This window comes from Vigna angularis, chromosome 6 (genome assembly GCF_016808095.1).
Source record: "Vigna angularis cultivar LongXiaoDou No.4 chromosome 6, ASM1680809v1, whole genome shotgun sequence".
In the NCBI taxonomy this organism is placed as follows: Eukaryota; Viridiplantae; Streptophyta; class Magnoliopsida; order Fabales; family Fabaceae; genus Vigna; species Vigna angularis.
The window spans coordinates 30951294-30971661 of NC_068975.1; the positions used below are offsets into that span (position 1 = coordinate 30951294).

Genomic DNA, 20368 nt, shown 5'->3' on the forward strand with positions numbered 1-20368 from the left:
TGACTTTTAAGTTGGGACATTCTACAAGTGTAAACCTATTTTGTAGACAATCTTTAAGGAAGTGACTACAACCCTGTGTGCAGTATGAGTAGGAGCCACCTTCCCTAAGAATATCACAAAGACACAGAAAAAGAAAATTAAGATGGAAAACTTGACAAAGAGAAAACACAACCAAATTTATTATAGTAACGGTCGTATGGACAGGACACAACTACAAGCAACAACTACAAGCAACAACATGGGCATGATGGAGAAAAGGTAGTCAAATAGAGAGCCACGTGTCAGTGAGTACAATGTAGTCGCAGCACTCGAATATCCCTCCAGGAAAAACAAGCACAATTCCCATAATACCCTCGCAGTTCTTCTCTTTCTCCTTTCTCTTCTCCTCAACCCACTGATTCACACCACATGGCACAGAAACAGAAGAAGAGAAGAGAAAGGTCACTTGGTAGCAGCAGCAATAGCAGAGCAGCTTCAACCCTGTCTCTCTCTTTGTCTGCTCTATTACCCATTTTTTCTCCCACTAAAGAGGACCCAACCATGCTCTCTAATCCCTCCCCAAGAGTTTGAAGTTTTTTTTTTCTTGGTTTTGTTTTTGTTTTGTTTGTTATCTGGGTCGTCTCGGTCACCCCTCCATTGAACCCACCTGGCCCCACCCACCAAAACCTTCGTCACAGACACAGCTAAACACACAAACTTCCTCACACTCCTAGTTATTGCACACTCTCTTGAATGCGCTCTAACATTTGTGTTTTTTCTAGTCTTTCCCTCCTTTTGCTGGGCATTGTTTGACTTCACTTTCAGGACTCCTCTCACTTGGTTTTCTCTCACTTCAATTCTGGCGGTGATGTTTCACTCTCTCCAGAACTTGATCCCTATTGCTTTGCGGGGTTTTTTTTTTTTTGAATTGCTGTATTTTTGCAGGTTTGGGTGCTGTGAGATGGTTTGACTTAGGGGGTGGTGGTTTGTGTTAGGGTTTTTCCTTGTACAATTTGCCGTTGGTGGAGGAACTAACTGTGGTAGGTTTGAGAATGTCTGGTGGGGAGGTAGGTGGTGGGGATGTTTTTGTGGCCTGGGAGGAGCAGGTGATATGCCAGGAGCGTGGGAACCGAGTGATTCACTTCTATCTGAAGGATGCGTCCGGAAATTCGGTGCTGGCGGTTGTGGGGACGGAGAGGAGTGTGAGGCACATGATGTATGTTGTCCCTGACCATTTCTTGCAGGCCTATGGATCCACACAGCCCATCAATGCCTGCAAGTGGAGGGCACGGCGAGAGGTTGTTGACTGGCTTACTTGTTTGGTCTCCAGGAATAGGTCACACCATCCAGGTAGTTTGACTCTTATAGTGTTCTATGGGTGATTTGTATGGTTTGATGGAATGTTCATTGTGGATGCATGTGCTGAATGTTACTTACTACTGTTTGCATGGTCTTTTGCCTTGGAATTTTACCAGGAAGGTTGTATGTTTTGTTATCCCCCTAATGTTTTGAAAAAAATGGTTTGTCACGGTGGTTTGTTATCTCAGCTACAACAATAAGGATTTTGGGATCACCAGGACTGCAATTGGAGCTGCATTTGTTCATAATTTCCTGCAATATCAACTGGTACTGCAGTTTGAAAACTTTCCAGCCTAATGGCAGGCTTGATTGTTGGTAGTAAACTGTTGTCATGCACTAACACCTGAAAGCTACAAGACCTGTGCTGATTAATTGCATGATGGCTTGGGTGTTGTCAGTTCTAGTAGGTCATAAACTGGTGTATTGTATGGACACCAGAAGGCTACAAAACTTGTTCTGATTAATCAAGAAATATCTTGGCTGTTTCTAGTTGTTAGTTATAAACTGCTGCCACAGCAAAGCTACAAGGCTTGTTCTGATTAATCTCACAACTTTGCTTTGTATGAGTTTATCTATTAAAGGAATTTGGTAAAGACTGTGCTATATTGTACTGATTAATTGCATGATAGCTTGGTTGTTGTTAGTTTTAGTAGGTAATAAACTGGTGTCTTATACTACCACACCTGAAAGCGACAAAACTTGTTCTCATTATTCAAGAAATAGCTTGGTTGTCTTTAATTGTTTGTTATGAACTGATCAATATCTTGTATCAATGCCAGAAAGCTACAAGGCTGGTTCCGATTAATCGCACACTTTGCTTCATATGATTTTATCTATTAAAGGAATTTGGTAAAGCTTGTGCTATATTGTGCTGATTAATTGCATAATGGCTTGGTTTTTGTTAGTTGTAGTCGGTAATAAACTGGTTCTTGTATCACCAGCATTAGAAAGCAACAAAAATTGTTCTGACTAATCAAGAAATAGCTTGGTTGTTTTTAGTTGTTGGTTATAAAATGACTGGTGTCTCATATTAATGCTGGAAAGCTACAAGGCTTGTTCTGATTGACTGCACAATTATCCTTCCTATGAGTTTATCTATTAAAGGAATTTGATCAAGTCTGTGCTGAGTTATATAGGTTATGTCGTCAACTGACTCATTTGTTTGTTTTGGTGGAATTGTCGGCTTCACATGCAGTAGTTAGGTTTTCAGCATGCAATCACATTTTTCTATTGCTTTGGGTTATTTTGTATTTGTGAAATATTAATTGCAGATGCATGTGCTTGAAGTTACTGTGTGCATGGTTTCGGCTCACGGAATTTTGACATTGGCACTTAATGGGATAAGACTCGGTTTTTATTAATTTTTCAGCTGTAACAGCTTGTCCTGTATTTTTTTAATGGTTTTGGCTCACGGAATTTTGACATGGAGGTTTTTATTGGCACCTAATGGGATAAGACTCGGTTTTCATTATTTTTTCAGCTGTAACCGCTTGTCCTGTATTCCTTTAGAAAGACTTGTTCTGTTTAATAACGGAAATGCACTTCCCGTGAGTTTATCTTTTCAAGGAATTTTGTCAACTCCTGTTATTCTTCCCTGCATGACCACTTGCGTAAAAGTTATTTTACATGCACCTTATTTGTGGGATGTTGTCTTTGGACTTATTGAAGATTTACAATAATAGGTGAATTTATTTTGGAAATCAAAGATTTTTTATGATTTGTTCAAATTGAGTAAAGTGGTTTATTTTGAAATAGTGTCACTACCACATCAAATATTTTATTTGGATTGCTTAAGTGCAAATTTAATGGAATTTATATTCTACTTTTCCTAGCTAGCTATTAAGGATGACTAATTATCGCCATGTTAGCATTTGTCATTGATTTTTTCCATGTTAAGTGAATAAATGTGAGAGTAGCTGTGATTGGTTTGTTATTCTGGTTGGTGGCCTGTCGTTTTGCTTATGTAATCAATACAGCAGCAATCGAAAAATTGTTCTCTTTCCTTTCTTGAAACATGAGATATTAGGTATTGTATTAATACATTATGGTATTTCTTTATAGGTGCACTTATGGTTAGGAAAAACATTGTTTAGAGACTTAATCTGGCCTTCTGGCTTGAAATGCTTGCTTCCATTATGAAGCAAGGCAGAAAAGGCACCAGCCTTTTCAGTTTTGATAGACTGAAGAAGATATAGCTAATAATAATAAAAGAATTAGGGTTCTAGGGTTGACAAACCACTCATATACTATATATATATATATATATATATATATATATATATATATATATATATATATTACATGACAACTTAATACAAGTCTTGTGGTCTACTTATTCTTGGTTTACTTGTATAATACCTCAGTAGTCAATCCCAACTAGTAGCATGGTGTGGTGAACCCCAAAAAGCTTGAGGGACAACAGGATGACCACTATTTCGAACCTAAACACCAGGCATCAACTTATAACTGCTGTAGTATATATGTTGAAAAATAAAGAAAAATCACCCAAAGTTAATAAGTCATTGTTGCTTCAACATTTTTAAACCTAAACCCTAAACATTTTTAAAGAGACTGAAGATAGAATTGAGTAGAAAGTCTTGAAAGAGGGCTTAAGCCTAATCTCACAAAAATTGTTGCAAAATGAGGTTTGAATGCACCTATGCACTATAATAATTCAATTATATCTCCAGCCAATGTGGATCTCTCGCACATCCTTTCATGTCTAATACTGAAAATCTCAAACCTGACAGGTTAGGATAGATTTTGGTACCATCTTACCTAGTGGGTTTAGGTCTAACTGAATCCTACATAATCAATTTGAAAGGTGAGGTTTGTACCCATTTACATAGTATATAATTTGATCATATATCTAACCGATATGAAATCTCTATAAGAAAGAAGTAGAAATAAGATTGAAATGGCAGAGGACAGGTTACAACAATGACGAAAATGCCTAAAATTAATGAGGAAAGAGGAATATATTTGTAAACCAGTGCGAACAAAGTCTCAATGCCAAAAAATTGGCTAGAAAGTGCTGCGTGGCAGCAAGGAATAGTGTTTGGTGCTATAAACTTGCAGACAAGTGCAGTAGAGGGTTCTGATGTATAAGAAGCTAAGGAAAACCTTAAATGGATCAACTTCAAATTGCCTAATCTTCCATTGTTTCCCTCTATATATGAGCTTGAAATGGAAACTTGTCAAGGGGGAAACTATCTCTAGTACCTTATTTGACATTGCATTAGCAAATGTTGTAGACTATTGTGATTTGAGCCGCTCCACCAGTAACATTTAGGCGTAACATGACTCAATTCGAAGAGTGGTGACCTTTGTTTGACGTTCCATATTGAGTAGTATAAACTACTTAATCCACATTTGAGGCTCTTCCACCTAATAGATTAGTGTTTTGGGTTAGACTCTCTACAAGTGCTCTTTAATGAGGAGTCCAACTAGAAAAACCATTGTTGGGTGGAAGAGTCTCAGGACTGAAGTACTACATCAAGTAATTTATGCTACTCAATGTAGAGTGCCTAACATTGCCACTCTCTTTAAATCCGTAACAACTTTCACTCTATTGACACTACTAAATAGTAGGTTTTTCTATTTGACAATATTAGTGTCTTATCAGTATTCAGTTTGCACCTTAATATAGCCTATAAGTAATCCTTATCTTGGCCTGACTCTCAATGAAGTAACCTGTAGAGAAGAGAGAAACCAAGAAGGCGTATGATAAAATATGAGTGTTTATGACCACAAAATGGAATTACAGAATATTTTGTTACCCTATTTTAGGCTAATACCCTAATATCATCATTTACTATATTTATAGGATTCTAACACTCTCCTCAAGTTGGAGCATATAGGTCATATGTACCAAGTTTTTCACATATGTAGTTAATCCAAGGACCCCTTGGTGAATATATATGCTAGGTGATCATCAGAATTTTCCCAGATATAACTTTTTCTCTAACAGTTACAATTAACTTCAATATGCTTTGTCCTTTAAAATCATATCTTTAGCACTGCCTCTCAAGTTGAAACATATGTATAAGTCAAGCATGTTACAAAGCTAGGTGGTTGTTGGAGCTGACAAAGTATATAATGACAAAGCTTCGCACATCAATTTAGTGTGTGTGAAGATGATTTGCCAATTAGCTTGTGGCACATGGTGGCAGTTGGCAGTGAGTGAGGCAGCTAGTGGTTGCCAAATAAAGGGCAACTCCAATTATAGAGTCACATTAGTGGTAAGAGGATGCTGTGATTGCAGGAGTGCAAATAAAACTCGGGGAACAATGACTATTGTAGAGCAATAATTGCTCGGAGAATGCAATGGTTTTCAAAGACCAAAATTGGTCAAAGGGCACGCCAACTGCCTGAGGACAAAATTGCTCAAAGGACACAATGACTACCAAAGAGCAAAAAGATGCTTGGAGAGTGTGGAAATTACTGGATAGCAAAAGAAAGATGCTCGGAGAGCCATTGCAAAGCAATGCCAGTTGTGGCACTATCGACCAGAAAACACTCTCCTGAAAGTCTTAAGAGGTGAACAGTGAAGCACAACTGAAAAAAGAAGAAAACCAGAAACCATACATGGGTTATAAAATTTTTACATTTATTAGAAGTTGGCCTACGGGGAAAGTATGAATTAGGGTTCCTTTCTCGTTAGGCACTTTAAACCATGTTGAGAAGAGAGAAATCAAGAAGACATTTAATGAGTTCTGTATGTTTAGACCACAATGCTATTGAATTTATAGGGGAAAAACATAATTACAAAATATTTATTTACCCTATTTTAGGCTCTAATAACATAAATATAAAATGAATCTAATTGATCCTAATATTAACAATTACTATATATATTGGATTTTACCATATCTACAAGATTCTAATTGTACCAGCTAGAACTTATGAAAATAAGGAGATCCAACCCAAAATTGTAGGGCAACTTTGGCTGTATTAAGGTGAAACCAAATGTTGATATGTGAGTAAAGTTATCAAAGGGAAAGGACTGTCGTCGGGTAAGTATTGATAAAGTGAAAATCGTTGAGGATGTTGGTTTTCATAATGGGTAGCAATGTGAGTTCCACATTGACAAGAATAAACTACTAAATGTGGTACTTAAAATCTTGACCTCTCACACCCTATATTATTTCTCTTTTAATTTGGAAGTGAGCCTAGCCTGTAGTTATTTTTTCATGGCAAGAAAGATTTGATAAGGTATCCATTGAGGAATTGGTAAATTTTCTTTGGTCTTATGTTACCATGAAGACAATTATGGCATTGAGTTGGGTAGTTTGTTGATTTCAATCTTTTCTTGAATCAGTTTTAAGAACATCTTTTCCATGGATAAATAATTTCTATTGATGCTAATGAACTTTACATTTCATTCTATCCCATGCCTTTTCATATTTGTTTAGAATACTATTATTATGAGGTCCAAAAAAGACAGGAACCTTCTATTGAAGAAAATTATGGTTTAATTCTTTTTACTTGATGTCTCGCTAGCTAATTCACTATTTTTGTTGTTTCTATAAAGTAAGATGAATGTCTTTATGTAGTATTTTAGGTAGGTATAAATACTCTGAAGACCAATAGTTTGAACATTTTGTGAGAAGGAACCAAAGATGAACTAACATTACAACTGAGTTGAGTTGGATGCCACTATCTTAGGATGGGTTTTTCTAACGATTTCCTTCAACGTAACTTTCATCAATGAGAAAAAAACCTTACTTCTCTGTTTTCATCACTGGAAAGTGTGATTGTCTGTTTAGCAAGCGTTAAATGGCAATCTGAACACTCTTAATGTGGTTATGTGATCCCTTAGTCCAAATAAAATGCTTTATGCCCTTTTGTTGCAAAACTAATTACTGGTTTTTCGAGATGAATCTCCTTTCCCTAATCTAGTGGATATTTTTGTTGTTTGTCTTATCCTGATTTTTCTACAATTTGATCCACTAGTTCTTTTAGCTGTTTTTTCTGTAGTTGTGGAAAGAAGACATTTTAAGCAGCCATAACCTTTCTGTCACAGGTGTACAATTGGATGAATTTGCACAAGTTGATGAATCTCTCAAAATTTTAGTGCCTGGAATTAATTTCAGTAATAAGATTTTACCTGATAAAATGGTAAGGAAATGACAACTAATTAAATTCATATCTCTATATTTTCTCTTCTATCTTCATGTGATTAATTAACCATGTATTTTTTCTTGTACTGCAGATTTCTAGGAAACTAAAATTCCAAACCTCGGATATTGAATGGTCAGGCAGCACTTGGTTTTGTGCTAAACAGCTGAAGCACTACTCAGGGTTTTGCAGGAATGGAACAACCATAAATGTGAGAAAATTATTTTGTTTTTCATTATATCTCAATTTTTTTCCTCGCTAATAGGGACTTGGTATTATGAGGTGCCTAAGTCTCACATCAAGTAGTATGTGATATTCGGTGGGATATTTAAGTGTTTGGTTCTCTCCTATTCCCCAAGTAGCTGGCTTTTGAGGATGGGTTTCCTAAGACTTTGAGTGCTTATCAAACAGTAACAAAGTTGGCTGTCAGTGTCTGGGAAAGGAACCTGTGGAGGTTTTAGACCAACAAGGAGTTGAGTAAAGTGGTATCAAGTAATGTATTGTGAAAGTGAAGACTTTGGCTCTTAGGGGTAGTGCTGTGATAAGGACTTGGGTATTATGGGGTGTTTAAGATCACATCGAATAAAATGGGATGTTTGATGGAGTATTTAAGTGTTTAGGTTCTCCTTGACAGATAGCATTTGAGGGTGGCTTCCCCAAGTGCTTATAACCCACTTTCTTGGTACCATATACTTTTTCTGTTTTTGGAATTGTTTAATTTTTATGATTCTGAAGCTATTTTTTGTAAATTTTAGGTTCATTCATTTGTGTATATTATGGCTGAAGAAGAAAACCATTATCTTGGTTACTTGGAAGATATGTATGAAGACAAGAAGAGACAAAAAAAGGTGAAGGTGCGTTGGTTTCATCATGGTCAGGAAGTTAAGCAGGTGATTCCACAGCTGATTCTGCAAGAGGGAGAGGTTTTCATCACACCTCATGTTCAGGTGATCAGTGCTGAGTGTGTCAATGGTCCTGCGACTGTTTTGACTCCTAAGCATTATGAGAAATACCTGGCTGCTGTGCCTCATACGTCTTTATCCGAGATCCATACGTGCTTTAGGCAGTTTAAAAACAATAGGCTTAAGCCCTTCACACTTACAAAGTTGCGTGGGTATAGTAGCCAGCCTGTTCTTTCTTGTTTAAATAGTCCTATTCTCTCCAAGAGAAAGGCAAAGTTTGAAAAGTCACACACAGATGATGATGAGAACTTCACTCAAGATGATCCTTTAAGGTCCAGCAATAAGAGGATTAGATGTTCTAAGGATCACATATTTGGGAAGGCTTTTTCTGGTCTGCAAGTCTCTATTCCTACCAATGAAATGACAAAATGTGGACTGAAATATCCCAGTTTAAAATTAAAACTATCAAGAAAAACAGTAGGTATTAAGGTTATTGGACCAAAGCCTAAACTTCCTTTTCAGGTCGGTGCTAAGATAGAGGTTCTTTGTCAAGATAGTGGCATTAGAGGATGCTGGTTTAGATGTAAAATCTTGAGCATGTCTCCGAGGCTGCTGAAGGTCCAGTATGATGATTTGCTTGATATAGACGGAGCACAGAAACTAGAGGTATGCAATGGCTTGTGTTTTCTTTTCTTTATTCTTTCTATCTATCTTATCTCAGCATTGCTGAACTACTGATTGTAGTAATTTTTGGACATAGAAGTCCAATCATATAAAAAAAATTCTATTGATCCATGAAGCTAGTGAAGAGTATGGTTCTCAGCCTGTTGTTAACACTTTTAGGAATGGGTTCCTGCATCTAGAGTGGCAGCTCCTGATAAATTGGGTATGCGATGTTTAGGCCGCTTAACAGTCCGGCCATGCCCTCCTGAATACAATTCAAGTCGTACTTTTGAGATTGGAGCAGCAGTGGATGCCTGGTCGTGTGATGGATGGTGGGAAGGGGTCATAACTGCAGTTAATGTCAGCGGAGATGGAATCCTGCAAGTTTACACCCCTGGTAGGATACATTTTTTTTCTTTAATTATTGTGATGTAGTTCACTAGCCCATGGACTCCGTGAGTTTGTGAATCATGTTTTGTTCGGGTTTTATGTCTGACAATTGGTAAATATGACTTTCTCATTAGGTGAAGAGAGGTTCCTAAAGGTCGAGCAGAAGAACATTCGCATTTCCCGAGATTGGATCAATAACAGATGGATTGATATACGAGGAAAGCCTGACATTTGCACTTATTTAACTTCAAATGTCAGGTCCAGCATCGGGATGTCAGCTAATTCTGCAGTGGTGGATGGATCCATGTCTGATTGCTCTGCTTTAGAAAGTAAATCATCATCAATTCCCAAAGTTGAACTTGCTAAGAAGGTTGAACCAGAATCGTCTGGTTTGGAAATCCCTGTTGATCTGGAAATTATGAAGGGAATAACTCTGAGGGAGCCACTCTATGCCATTCATGAGGACAAGGATAACTCTGGTGGTGGCTGTGATGATGAAGCTGACAAGGCTGTGAAGACACTTCTGACCTTAAATGAACACAACGCTAATAGCTCTTGTAGTGATGATGACACTGAGGATGATGATAATGTCAATGGTGATGATGTTGACAACGGGGAGGCCAGTGAGGAAAATTTTGATTGTTGTGAACCAAAACTTGATGCAGCAGAATCAATACAAGTTGCATAATGAATATATTATAGAAGCTAAATGGGGAATTTTTTTCTCTCCTGATTTTACCTGAAGGTGGAATGAGCTTGTATATAAACCATATGAAGCCCTGAGGTAGTTACATATGCAGAGGATAATGATGTTCAAGGATCTGACTTAAGGATAATTGTAGTGTATAGCATTATAGCTTATGTTTTTGGACTCATGAGATCAACTTCTATAGGCTCCATATTTAGGTCATGTGGCTGGTAGATGCGCAACTGCACATATCAGTTCAAACCGCATATTATAGAGTTAGCCCATGAGTAAAGTTTGTAATGATATTTAGGGCTGGGCACAGTTAAGTTAAGAAACTTAAATTATAGTTTATCTGTATTGTTTTAAACTTAAAAAACTTAAAACTACTTTTACTAAAAACTAATTATACTGGTTAACAGTTCAGTTTAAAAATATTGAACTATTTCATTTTGAGTACAGTTAACTATGGTTTCAGTTTCCTATTTCTTTTTCTAATCGTAGGTTTTTTTATTTCCTTTTTCCATCACAATTTCCTGCTGCCGTCATTGTTGTTGAAGACTCGGGTTCTGAGAACATTTCTCGTTGGAAAGAGAAGCAAATCTGCAAACCCACGTTTTTCCCTTTCCCTTTCAAAAGAGATTGAAAAACCTTGGCATGGTAGCAGTGGAAGAACGAAAGAGAAGAGGGGGAGCAAAACGATGTCGTTGAGACGGGAGCCGGAGGAGGACGCACCTGAGTTCCAGAAGGAGTCGATGGAGTTGCTGGCGAGGGGAGAGGGTGAAGAAGAGGTCGGGGTGGGTGAAGGGGGTGTGGTCGAGGGAGAAGTTGGCAGGGGAGTTGTCAGTGACGAAGATGGTTTTGGCAGCGAGGAGCGTAGGGAGACGGCGAGGAGCGTAGGGCGGTAGGCACGGCGGGGGAGGAGGAGGTGGTCGGAGAAGGGGAGGCGCTGGGAGACCACGTGACACGGAAACAGGAGAGGATCCAGAGGAGGACAGTCCAGGAAGGCATTGCGCGTGATGAAAAGTGTGGCTTTGAACTTAAGCAGTTTACTGGATTGTACTGCACTAAGTGCACTAAAATTAAGTTCAGATCAGTTTTTTTTAATTACTTTTTAGTTCAATTCAGTTTCTTTGAATTATTATATAGTTAATTATAGTTTAGTTATAATACAGTACAGATAGTGCAGTTTGCCCACCCCTAATGATATTCAGTAGTTTTGGCATTTGACCATGAATCTTAAAAGATTACAGAATTACAAAATCTGCCATGTCGAGATTCTTCTATATCTAAATTATCGTTCAAGAAGTATCTGATTTGATTTCTTAAGTAAGGTCCCGTTTTTTTCTGGTAAATGGAGGAAATAGATGTAAGTAGAATTTCCTTAGATTGGTTCTACTCCAACTACTACGGAACTCAGTTGACTTTTAAATTGATTTATTAGAAGGGAAGAAATTTCGTTTTAGAATTACTTTGTTGTTTCACATCATTATTGGTAAAATAATCAAGTGCTGTTTTATTGTTTTTTAAAATTTTTGTTTTCCCAATAAAGATACACTTTGTAAAATAATCACATGCTATTGTGGTTCATCATCTGGTAAAGAATAATAATTAGGTCACATTTAGAATTATACAAATTCTTAAATGTTACAAGTTAACTTAATTGAAACTCCTAATAATTAGACAACTTTTATTGTGACAAGTTACCCTTGTGAGTGGGTATTAGTTAGACAAATGGAAACATTCAATCAGTATTGATTATAGTTGTTACCAAACAAAAATAATAATAATTGAACAACAGGCTTCGATTTCGTCATATATGTTTCTATTTTTGCCGTTTGAAAAATATCTAATCGCATTTCATTATTTTTAAAGCTAAGCAAACTAATTTTATCGTTAATTCTTTCTCTAAGAAAATAAAATAAAATATGAACTTTTTACTTAAAACTAGTAACAATACATGCACTATATACTTTTATATCATAATAATAAAAAGATAAAAATTAATTTTATCATTAAATTTAGGTTAAAACTCTTTAGTTGTTCCTATTTATGTAGAGTTTTCCCAGTTCAATTCCCGTTCTTTTAAATTTTCTAATTAAGTCCTAAATAGTGCTAATTTGGATCAATTGGGTCATTGCCGTTAAATTTGACTTAACGGAGTTAAGTTTTACTGAGGTTAGAAGTTGACGTGGCAGATTTTTTAAACCTGGCATTTAGAGAGTTTTACGTGTAATTTAAAAATATTTTAACATTTTGATTAAAAAATTTAAAAAAAGTTATCTTCCATCTTCCATCCATTTCAGTCAAGCATCATCATGAACAACCCAAACACGCAGAACTACCATCATCTTCCTCGTGCACCATTAACTTGGAAAACAAAATCAAAATAGTGACTCTACAATCAAGAAACATTTTAATCAAGTAACCTCAATGCACCACCCTCTTCTCTTCCTGTGCTCCCCTTTTCTACTTCTCAACCCCACCCTCACCCCTTCCTCCCCCTCGTTCCTTGCGTCCCCGTAATCCCCCACTCTCTTCGCCCCCACCAGCAATGGACCCACCCGTGCCTCCTCTGCCACCACCAAGTTCATCAACACATCTTCAAAGTTCCGCACCGCGTCCACGATTCCCCGCGCAAGCCATGCCGACGGAACGCGAATTCCAACGACTTTGAGTCCACCTCCACGTCCTCGTCGCAGATCAAAACGGCGCCGGTGGAGATGTGGTCAGGACAGGGGAGAAAGCGGTTGTTGAGGTTGGCGGAGGGTTGGAGGAGAAGCGATCTTGTATGTCTGAGTTTTGTCCCAGATCTTGTGGAAGTTTCCCAGTGAAGCTGTTGTTGAAGAGTTTCAGCTGATGCAAATTTAAAGCTAAAATTTCAGGAATTTCCCCCGAGAAGGTTGTCATTTAGGTTAAGCGAATAGAGACACAAAGAGGCTATTGCATGTGGTAGTTCCCCTGTGAGAGTGTCCTAAGAGAGGTCCAAGAGAATTAAACTACTAAGGTTTCCTAAACCTTAAGGTAATTAATCGAAAAACTGGTTTTCAAATAGTTCAATTTGTGTCTGGCGTGATTTAAGGTTGGTGACTAATTTGGGGATTTTCAGATTTGTGATTCTGTTTTCTTTTTACAGGTTTCAAATGGTTTAATGAAGAAGAAAATAGATGATGATGAGTTCGATTGGGTGTGAAGAGCTTGAGCACTGTTACGTTGGTCATGGTGGCAATTTGCCTTCATGGTGCTGGATGGAAGGAAATGAATTAAAGTGCCTTCGTGGTGCTGGATTGAAGGAGATGAATTAAAGTAAACATGGCAGAGTCACTATTTTGATTTTATGGTTACTTGATTACAGGTTGATGGTGCACGAGGAAGATGATGGTAGTTCTGCACGATTGGGTTCTCTAGTTCTGGATGGAAGATGACTTGACTGAAATGGATGGAAAATAACTTTTTTTTTTAATCAAAATGTTAAAATGTTTTTAAATTACACGTAAGCTCTCTGAATGCCAGGTTTAAAAAATCTGCCACATCAACTTCTAACCTCAGCAAAACTTAATTGAAAAACTCTATTTAGGACTCAAATTGAAAATTTTAAAAGAACGGAAATTGAACTGGAAAAACTCTACATAAATAGGGACAACTAAAAGGGTTTAACCTTAAATTTATAAAACAAATAAAAAAAATAGAAAGTAAGTATGAAATGAATAGTTTTTAAAATATTATTATAAGTAGGTAATTTTCTTTTAAAGACAGTTATTGAATTTTAAAAAATCAGTTTGAAAATCAGAAAGATAAAATAATAAAATTATTTATATTAATAAATCTAGTACATAAAACATAATACAGCACTGCAAAATTTCTATGATCCTGTTATACAAGCTAACTTCCAATTATGGGAGGCTAGAAGAGAATAATCTATTTCCAAGTTACAGATAGGAAGCAAAATAGGTCTCAGGGTAAACCGATCCCCTTTTTAATAAGCATATCATACACCCTGTCAACTTTCATGGCATCCAACTTGAACAATTGATGAGCATCGGATTTTGCAGAGACGGTGCCAGCAAGTATTTGCAGTGACAGTTGCTCTTGCATTTTTAGATACGTGGCTGGAGACAATCTTAGCTCACAGCACAAACGTTTCTCCTAACATACAAAACAGACCTCAGAAAATTAATTAACTGGATATATATTAATAAAGAAAAATTGGCCAAAACCATTTATAATAAGCATAGAAAAATATAAATAAACTTAGATAACTATTACAGTTTATATCAGGTCAATTCCAGAAGCTTACCGCTTCAGAAAGTAAATCTGCTCCATTGTATCCTATGGCATCCATCTCGTTGACAGAACTAGAAGTAGCTGGCCCTGCAGGTCTTGCACTCAGATCCTTACCAGCTGAATCTGGAGAAGTCAATGCATTTGGAATTCCCTGATTGCTCGGCCCAACCTGAGCACTTTCTTTTGTCCTTGTCCTTCGAGCATTTTCTTCAGCTTCCCTCTTTCTCTTCAATGAGATATATTTTTCAGCATCAGCTGAATTACGGCAGCCGGCTAACCGGGCTTCCTGCAGTATATCAAAAGTGAGAGTTAGAATCTAACAGAATATCAATTTCACTACAGCAATCTAAGTGCTTAATTAGGATGAAAAATTTTCTATTCTCCACATATGTCATACCAAGGGACAAAAAGCAAAAGAAAGAACAATAAAAGTGAATGTTAAATAGTAATTTAATGTCATGTTTCAAACCTTAAGCTCTTGAATTTTTTTCCAACTTCTATGCTCAAAGAGCATTGTTCTAAGTAATTCATCGTGATCTTCCTTAGAATGAAAGCGCATGAATATATCATATTTTCGACACATTGCCTTCTCCTCGGCTGTTAAATCCTTCTCCAATGGATTTGGGTATAACAAATTTCTTTCGAGTATGAAATCCTTCCTCCGCTTTCTTTCATCAAGCCTGCAACAATTATCGAATAAAAAATTCTTACTGTCAATACATCCAGACTTTGATGCTCTGATGTTTCAATTTGTTTTACAAATCTCTATAGGATACTCTAGGATGCATCACCAATTCGTATCAATGAAGTATCAAAGCATATGAAGCACCAAAGCTTTTGTGATCATAATGATTTATAACTCTTTATTTGATCATGTCTAAGAAATGTGAGTTTAATTTGTACTGGTCCAATTACAGTCATACATTTATTGCATTTTAAGCATTTTTATACATTTTTAAATATATATTTGTCACGCTTCAATTATGATATTATTCTTAAAATAAGTGTTTCGTCATATCGAATATGCTCATTATCACATTAATAAAATAATAGTTGACCTTAAATGATTAAAAAAACAAAAAATCATTAAATTGGTTATTTACCTCTTTGAATATAAACGCAATACACGTAATTTCAACTCTCGCTCTTCCTCAGAGTCAGTATCCTTAAATTCCATTTCAGCAAGTAGTTGTTCAGCATCATTATCATATTCAGGATCAAATTCTTGTCTTTTAGCATTGTAACCACTCAATTCTACTAAAGAAGGACCTTCATTTCCTGAGGAAGTTGGCTTCTTTCCTCCAAAATCTCTGTCTATCTGAGAATCTGTCAATGATAGAGACTAGGAAATTTAATACATCAGAGTGTCATTAATCTCCTCAAAGAACATACATGATAGAAAATTAAACTACGTGAAAATCTTAGTTTTAGTTATACTAGTAATGGAAGAACTGCTTCATTTCATCACATATAAGTTATTGTTATGGTTGAAAAATATGCAACACACAAAAGTCTTTCACCTCTCTTTCTTTTATACGAATAAAAGTAAAAGGTGTTATTCCAACAGGTTGGTTTTTAAGTTTTTCGATGAAGTGAAATTCAAAAGGACAAAATTTATTAAAAGTCAATGAGGGCTAAGAACCAAACATAAAGATGCATACCTTCCATTTTAATGACTCCAGGACCACCTTTTCCCCTCGTCACATTAGATGCCTTTTGGTTAGCACCAGCTGCAGAGTGTGTGTTACCCGAGGGACCAGAATCTAGCTCTGCCATAAATAAACAAGATAGGGGATCCAAAGAATATGAAAATGGGTAAGTCGATGCATGGTTAACTAATCAGCTCTAAACTTATTTTGCTTTACCTGAATTCAAATTGGAAGACAAACGATTAGCAGTGCCCGCTTTATGTGAATCTTCAACCCTGAATGAACAAATAGACATTAGAGAATATAATATAAAGAAGAGAGATGAAGCATATAAAAATGACAGTCTTACTTGGCTCTAGATGGAGAGAAGGGAGATTCTGCCTTTAAACTAAGATCCCCCATGGAAATTCCTGTGCCAATCACAGGTGACCAATAGATATGAAAATGTCACTAAAACACAAAAAGCCTATCAACCATGCAAAATAATCAGAAACCACATATCGATCATGCAAAATAATCAAAGTAATCAGAGTCATTCGGTGCATTTATATTAAGACAATCTGCTGCAAGCATCCAGGCATTATTATTTGTACATACAAAGTCAAGTAGAAGGAAGCAAGTTCATGTCCTCTAAAAGAACTGGTAAACATACTATACAAGTGACACTAAATTAGAAATTAATGAATGTGCTTTCATGGATCTTGACAAACCTTTCTTGTCTTCACCCTGCCCCTTTGCCATGGCAAGAAGTTCTTTTCTGTTTTTCCCAACCACATGAGACATGTCCTAGAAAATAAGACAGACCAGGATATAAAATACCACTATGAAAATAATAAAAAACATTCATTGAATCTTCATTTGATGCCCCATCATACCGGAACAGGAAAGAATGGGGAGCTCAAGTATATGTTCTTATAGTGTTCGATGCATGACTCTTTGTTTTTGGTTCCAACGTGCTCAGCGACTTCTGTCCAGTTTCCCAAGCCATACATTTCGATTCCCTAAAATAAATAATAAAAAAAATTTGCTCAAAGATCAGATACAAATAAGAGATATATTCCAGGAACACAGGTTTTCCAGTTTCAAACAACTGGTCATCATTACACCTAGGAAATAAATTTGAATTACCTCTAGAAGCAAAATTTCATCATCTGCATTCCAGTCTGGGCAAATAAGAGGGAAAGACAAATTATCCTGTCAAAATAGAATCACATAACACAATTTTCTTAACAGCTTGGGACATTCATTTAAAGATAAACTCCCACAAATCTAAATCATATTTTACACAAGGTAACAAAACATTTTTAGAAGAAAACTCCAATGAAACTTAAGTGAGTGATCCTGTAATCTATCAGAGACAGTCAGACAGCTCAAGCAGCAGTTTTGCAGGAAAAATAACACAACTTTCTCATTAATAAAAATCTTTAAATTAAGAAAGCATTAAACAAAAACATGGGAGATTAACAGTAACTGACCATAACCCTGTAAGGATGGTTGCTTTTGTGAGGTGTCACCTCAGCTCCAACGGAAAAGCACTCTATACACAAGTCAAAATCCGGGCACATGGCACACTTAATCCGGATTTTTCCTGTTATATCTTTATTACAATAATTGCAATGGTACAGAGCCTTTTTCCCTTCACCTGCTCCTTGACCTAGTTCATGTGAAAACCAAAAGAATATATATTTTCGAACATCAATATTCATGAATCAACAAGGCAATTTAAGGTCTAAGTAACTACTACAGCTATAGTTTTTCATGTCTGAAAATTAATTAGTGTGGTTTCTTTAACATATCAGAACAACCAGAACAAATCACAACACAACCTTTCTTCTAGTTTCCTTTATTTTAAATGGAAAAAGAAAATCAGGCCACACATACATGATATCTTCAGTAAAAAGACTATTGAGCACATGCATTGAGAAATAAGCTTTTGTATTTGATGGAGTTTGAAAACATAATTTAAAAGTTCCTTCAGGAATACACTGTAGTGACAAAACTACAGTGTTCAACATAACTACATCATAATATACCCATTGTGAATATGAAGTACGGGTACATATTTACAACAATAAATTTCAACCCGAATAAGTGAGATAGGCTATGTAGATAAATTTGTCTCAATTTGTCTCAATCGCTCATAAAGAACTTGTAATTGATCAATCATAATTATGAATTATTCATACCCAGTTAACAACTATGTTTACGGGCAAATGGCACAGACAACCAACTATGCCCCATTGATACTGTGCAATTTACATGCAAATCGGCGAGGAGATAAATAGGTGTGCTCTTACGTATTTTCGTACAATCAAACAACCCTGAGAACCTCATCTTTTACATAAACCCTATAACTTCATAGTACATTGAAGGATCAAACTTATCAAGATAATGCAGAATAGTGCAAAAAAATTACCTGCAGCTCCAGATTCAGAGTTTTCTCCACTGGCGGCATTTTTTTTTCTTCTTGATCTACAGAGCCAAAAAACCAATTAAACAGATACAACACAAGGGGGGGAAAAAGAAAGGGAGCAAAGAAAGATTTAGTTAAGCATCAAAGTGTAAAATAAGCATGGCATTTTACTGTATTTGTGATCAGTTATACACATTCAAGAACACATCAAGTTCAATTGTAATTGTCATCGGTTCTCTCACAAGGAGATTTACATTTGGACCAAGGACTAAAATCTTTAAGTATAATCAGGTAAAGATAAGAAAATAAATTGAAAGAGAGAAACCTCTGGTTGGGGTCCTCGTCGGCGTGATGAAAATTCCCACGAGAACGACCCATTGATTCTCCGCAAGAACTCCTGAAGGAATTTAAGTTTGTTGGAGCAGAAGATCAGGATGGAAGAAAAGGGACAGGAATTATAATTTTTTAAGATAAAAACCCTAGATTTTTGTGATTAGAATTGAGGTGGGAACTTTTTATAGATATGGAAACCTGAGGATTTGTATGTAGTTTTTGTATTGGGCGCTAAAATGCAGTGAAAAAAGAATGAGAGAGGGAATTGTGGAAGAGAACAGCAACAAAGGATATGTTTTAGCCCTGCGTAGGGTCAAACCAAGTTGAGTTTGATGATGCCTGTGCGGAACTCAGCTACGAGGATTCTGCATCAACTACAACTAATATATTTATGTCTAACTTAAACATATATATATATATATATATATATATATATATATATATATATATATATATATATATATTAATAAAAGGATTTTTTTTATTTGAAAATATGTAAATGTGACATCATTGTAATTGTAATACATTTTCTTAAACCAATTTTTTTTTAATTCATAACATTTGTATTCTATAACGAAAGTGAATTACACAACTACTTATAAGTGGATATATATATAATATATATATATATATATATATATATATATATATATATATATTTATTTATTGGAATATAAATCTAATAACATATTTTTATAAATATTAATTTCAACATCATATTATCATTCTGTATAAATGAAAAATTAAACTTAATTTACACATTTGTATGGTCAAACCTATAAATGAGAATTCCATGAAATATGTAAATTTAAACTTAATATGTAAATCAATTGTAATTTTATGCATTTCTCACTGATAAATGTGTTATTTTGGTTTAGGGTTGAAAACTATTTTACTCTCTCAGATTTTTTAAAAAAAATTAAAATCATATTTTAAGAGATTAAAAAAATAAAAATTACAATAACTTCAAAATTTAAATTTAGAGATTAAAAATACTATCAATCCTAGTTATTTTGTAGCATTTCTGTCCCTTATCAGGCTTACCAAATCTAAAAATATTTAAATATCAATGACAATATTATTGGTGAAAATAAAATCTAGTATGTGAATAGTGAAAAGGAAAATAAATATGGTAATGATGATTTGGCATTGTGTAAGTTTTATTTTTTATTTATATCCCCTTGTGTACATCTTTTAAGTGGCATATAAAAGTTTATCATTTGTTATATATTGTATGGATTATGTTAACAAATTCTTTTAACAAATTTTTCATAATAAATTATGTGTTATTATTTTATTGATCCGTATATTTGAAACGGATGAATCACAAGTTATTATTATACATGTGACATGTGAGTGTAAAAAAAGTTTAAAAAAAAAACATCGTTAAAAAGATATTTTTTGTATTTTATATGTTTCGTAAGGCATTCAGACCCCTTTTTTTTCCTTGAATTCTACCACAAGAGTGATTAATTTTTCTTTCATTACGTATTATAAGACACGGAGGTTTTTGTATGTTGTTATGATTAAACAGATTGGATAAGTTCAATTATAAATAATGTCTCAATTTCTTACATCTGATCCGAACATG

At 35.4% G+C, this 20368-nt stretch overlaps 2 protein-coding genes across 3 annotated transcripts; one reads left to right on the top strand and one right to left on the bottom strand.

Moving 5' to 3' along the window:
* The first annotated feature begins 236 nt into the window (after positions 1-236).
* On the top strand, positions 237-10452 carry LOC108343137 (uncharacterized). 2 transcript variants are annotated; one of them, XM_052879003.1, is made up of 8 exons: positions 241-844; positions 925-1329; positions 7364-7458; positions 7553-7669; positions 8214-8405; positions 8883-9026; positions 9204-9420; positions 9548-10452. In XM_052879003.1, exons 2-8 carry the CDS (start codon positions 1032-1034, stop codon positions 10099-10101), a joined length of 1617 nt encoding a protein of 538 aa, XP_052734963.1. In that variant the 5' UTR covers positions 241-844; positions 925-1031; the 3' UTR covers positions 10102-10452. The 2 variants fall into 2 exon arrangements, with proteins under 2 accessions (XP_017436710.1, XP_052734963.1); XM_017581221.2 differs by having other exon boundaries at positions 237-844; positions 8214-9026.
* A 3441-nt stretch (positions 10453-13893) lies between these two features.
* LOC108340952 (transcriptional adapter ADA2b) lies at positions 13894-19168 on the bottom strand. Its single transcript, XM_052879004.1, has 14 exons — positions 18976-19168; positions 18770-18841; positions 18448-18503; positions 17507-17685; positions 17160-17225; positions 16907-17032; positions 16742-16817; positions 16381-16441; positions 16248-16306; positions 16044-16151; positions 15486-15708; positions 14852-15062; positions 14396-14668; positions 13894-14244 (listed from the first exon to the last, which is right to left on the bottom strand). The coding sequence occupies exons 2-14, from the start codon at positions 18820-18822 to the stop codon at positions 14053-14055; spliced, it is 1683 nt and encodes a 560-aa protein (XP_052734964.1). The 5' UTR covers positions 18823-18841; positions 18976-19168; the 3' UTR covers positions 13894-14052.
* Between the last annotated feature and the right edge of the window lie 1200 nt (positions 19169-20368).

Excerpts from the sequence above, each read along its gene's own strand:
- LOC108340952 (XM_052879004.1), bottom strand. The coding sequence starts at position 18,822 with ATGGGTCGTTCTCGTGGGAATTTTCATCACGCCGACGAGGACCCCAAC. Across the intron at positions 17,686-18,447 it reads CTCTGAATCTGGAGCTGCAG|GTCAAGGAGCAGGTGAAGGG; the intron begins GTAATTTTTTTG and ends CACATGAACTAG. Across the intron at positions 15,063-15,485 it reads TTGCGTTTATATTCAAAGAG|GCTTGATGAAAGAAAGCGGA; the intron begins GTAAATAACCAA and ends TAATTGTTGCAG.
- LOC108343137 (XM_017581221.2), top strand. The coding sequence starts at position 1,032 with ATGTCTGGTGGGGAGGTAGGTGGTGGGGATGTTTTTGTGGCCTGGGAG. Across the intron at positions 7,459-7,552 it reads AGATTTTACCTGATAAAATG|ATTTCTAGGAAACTAAAATT; the intron begins GTAAGGAAATGA and ends CTTGTACTGCAG. Across the intron at positions 9,421-9,547 it reads CCTGCAAGTTTACACCCCTG|GTGAAGAGAGGTTCCTAAAG; the intron begins GTAGGATACATT and ends CTTTCTCATTAG.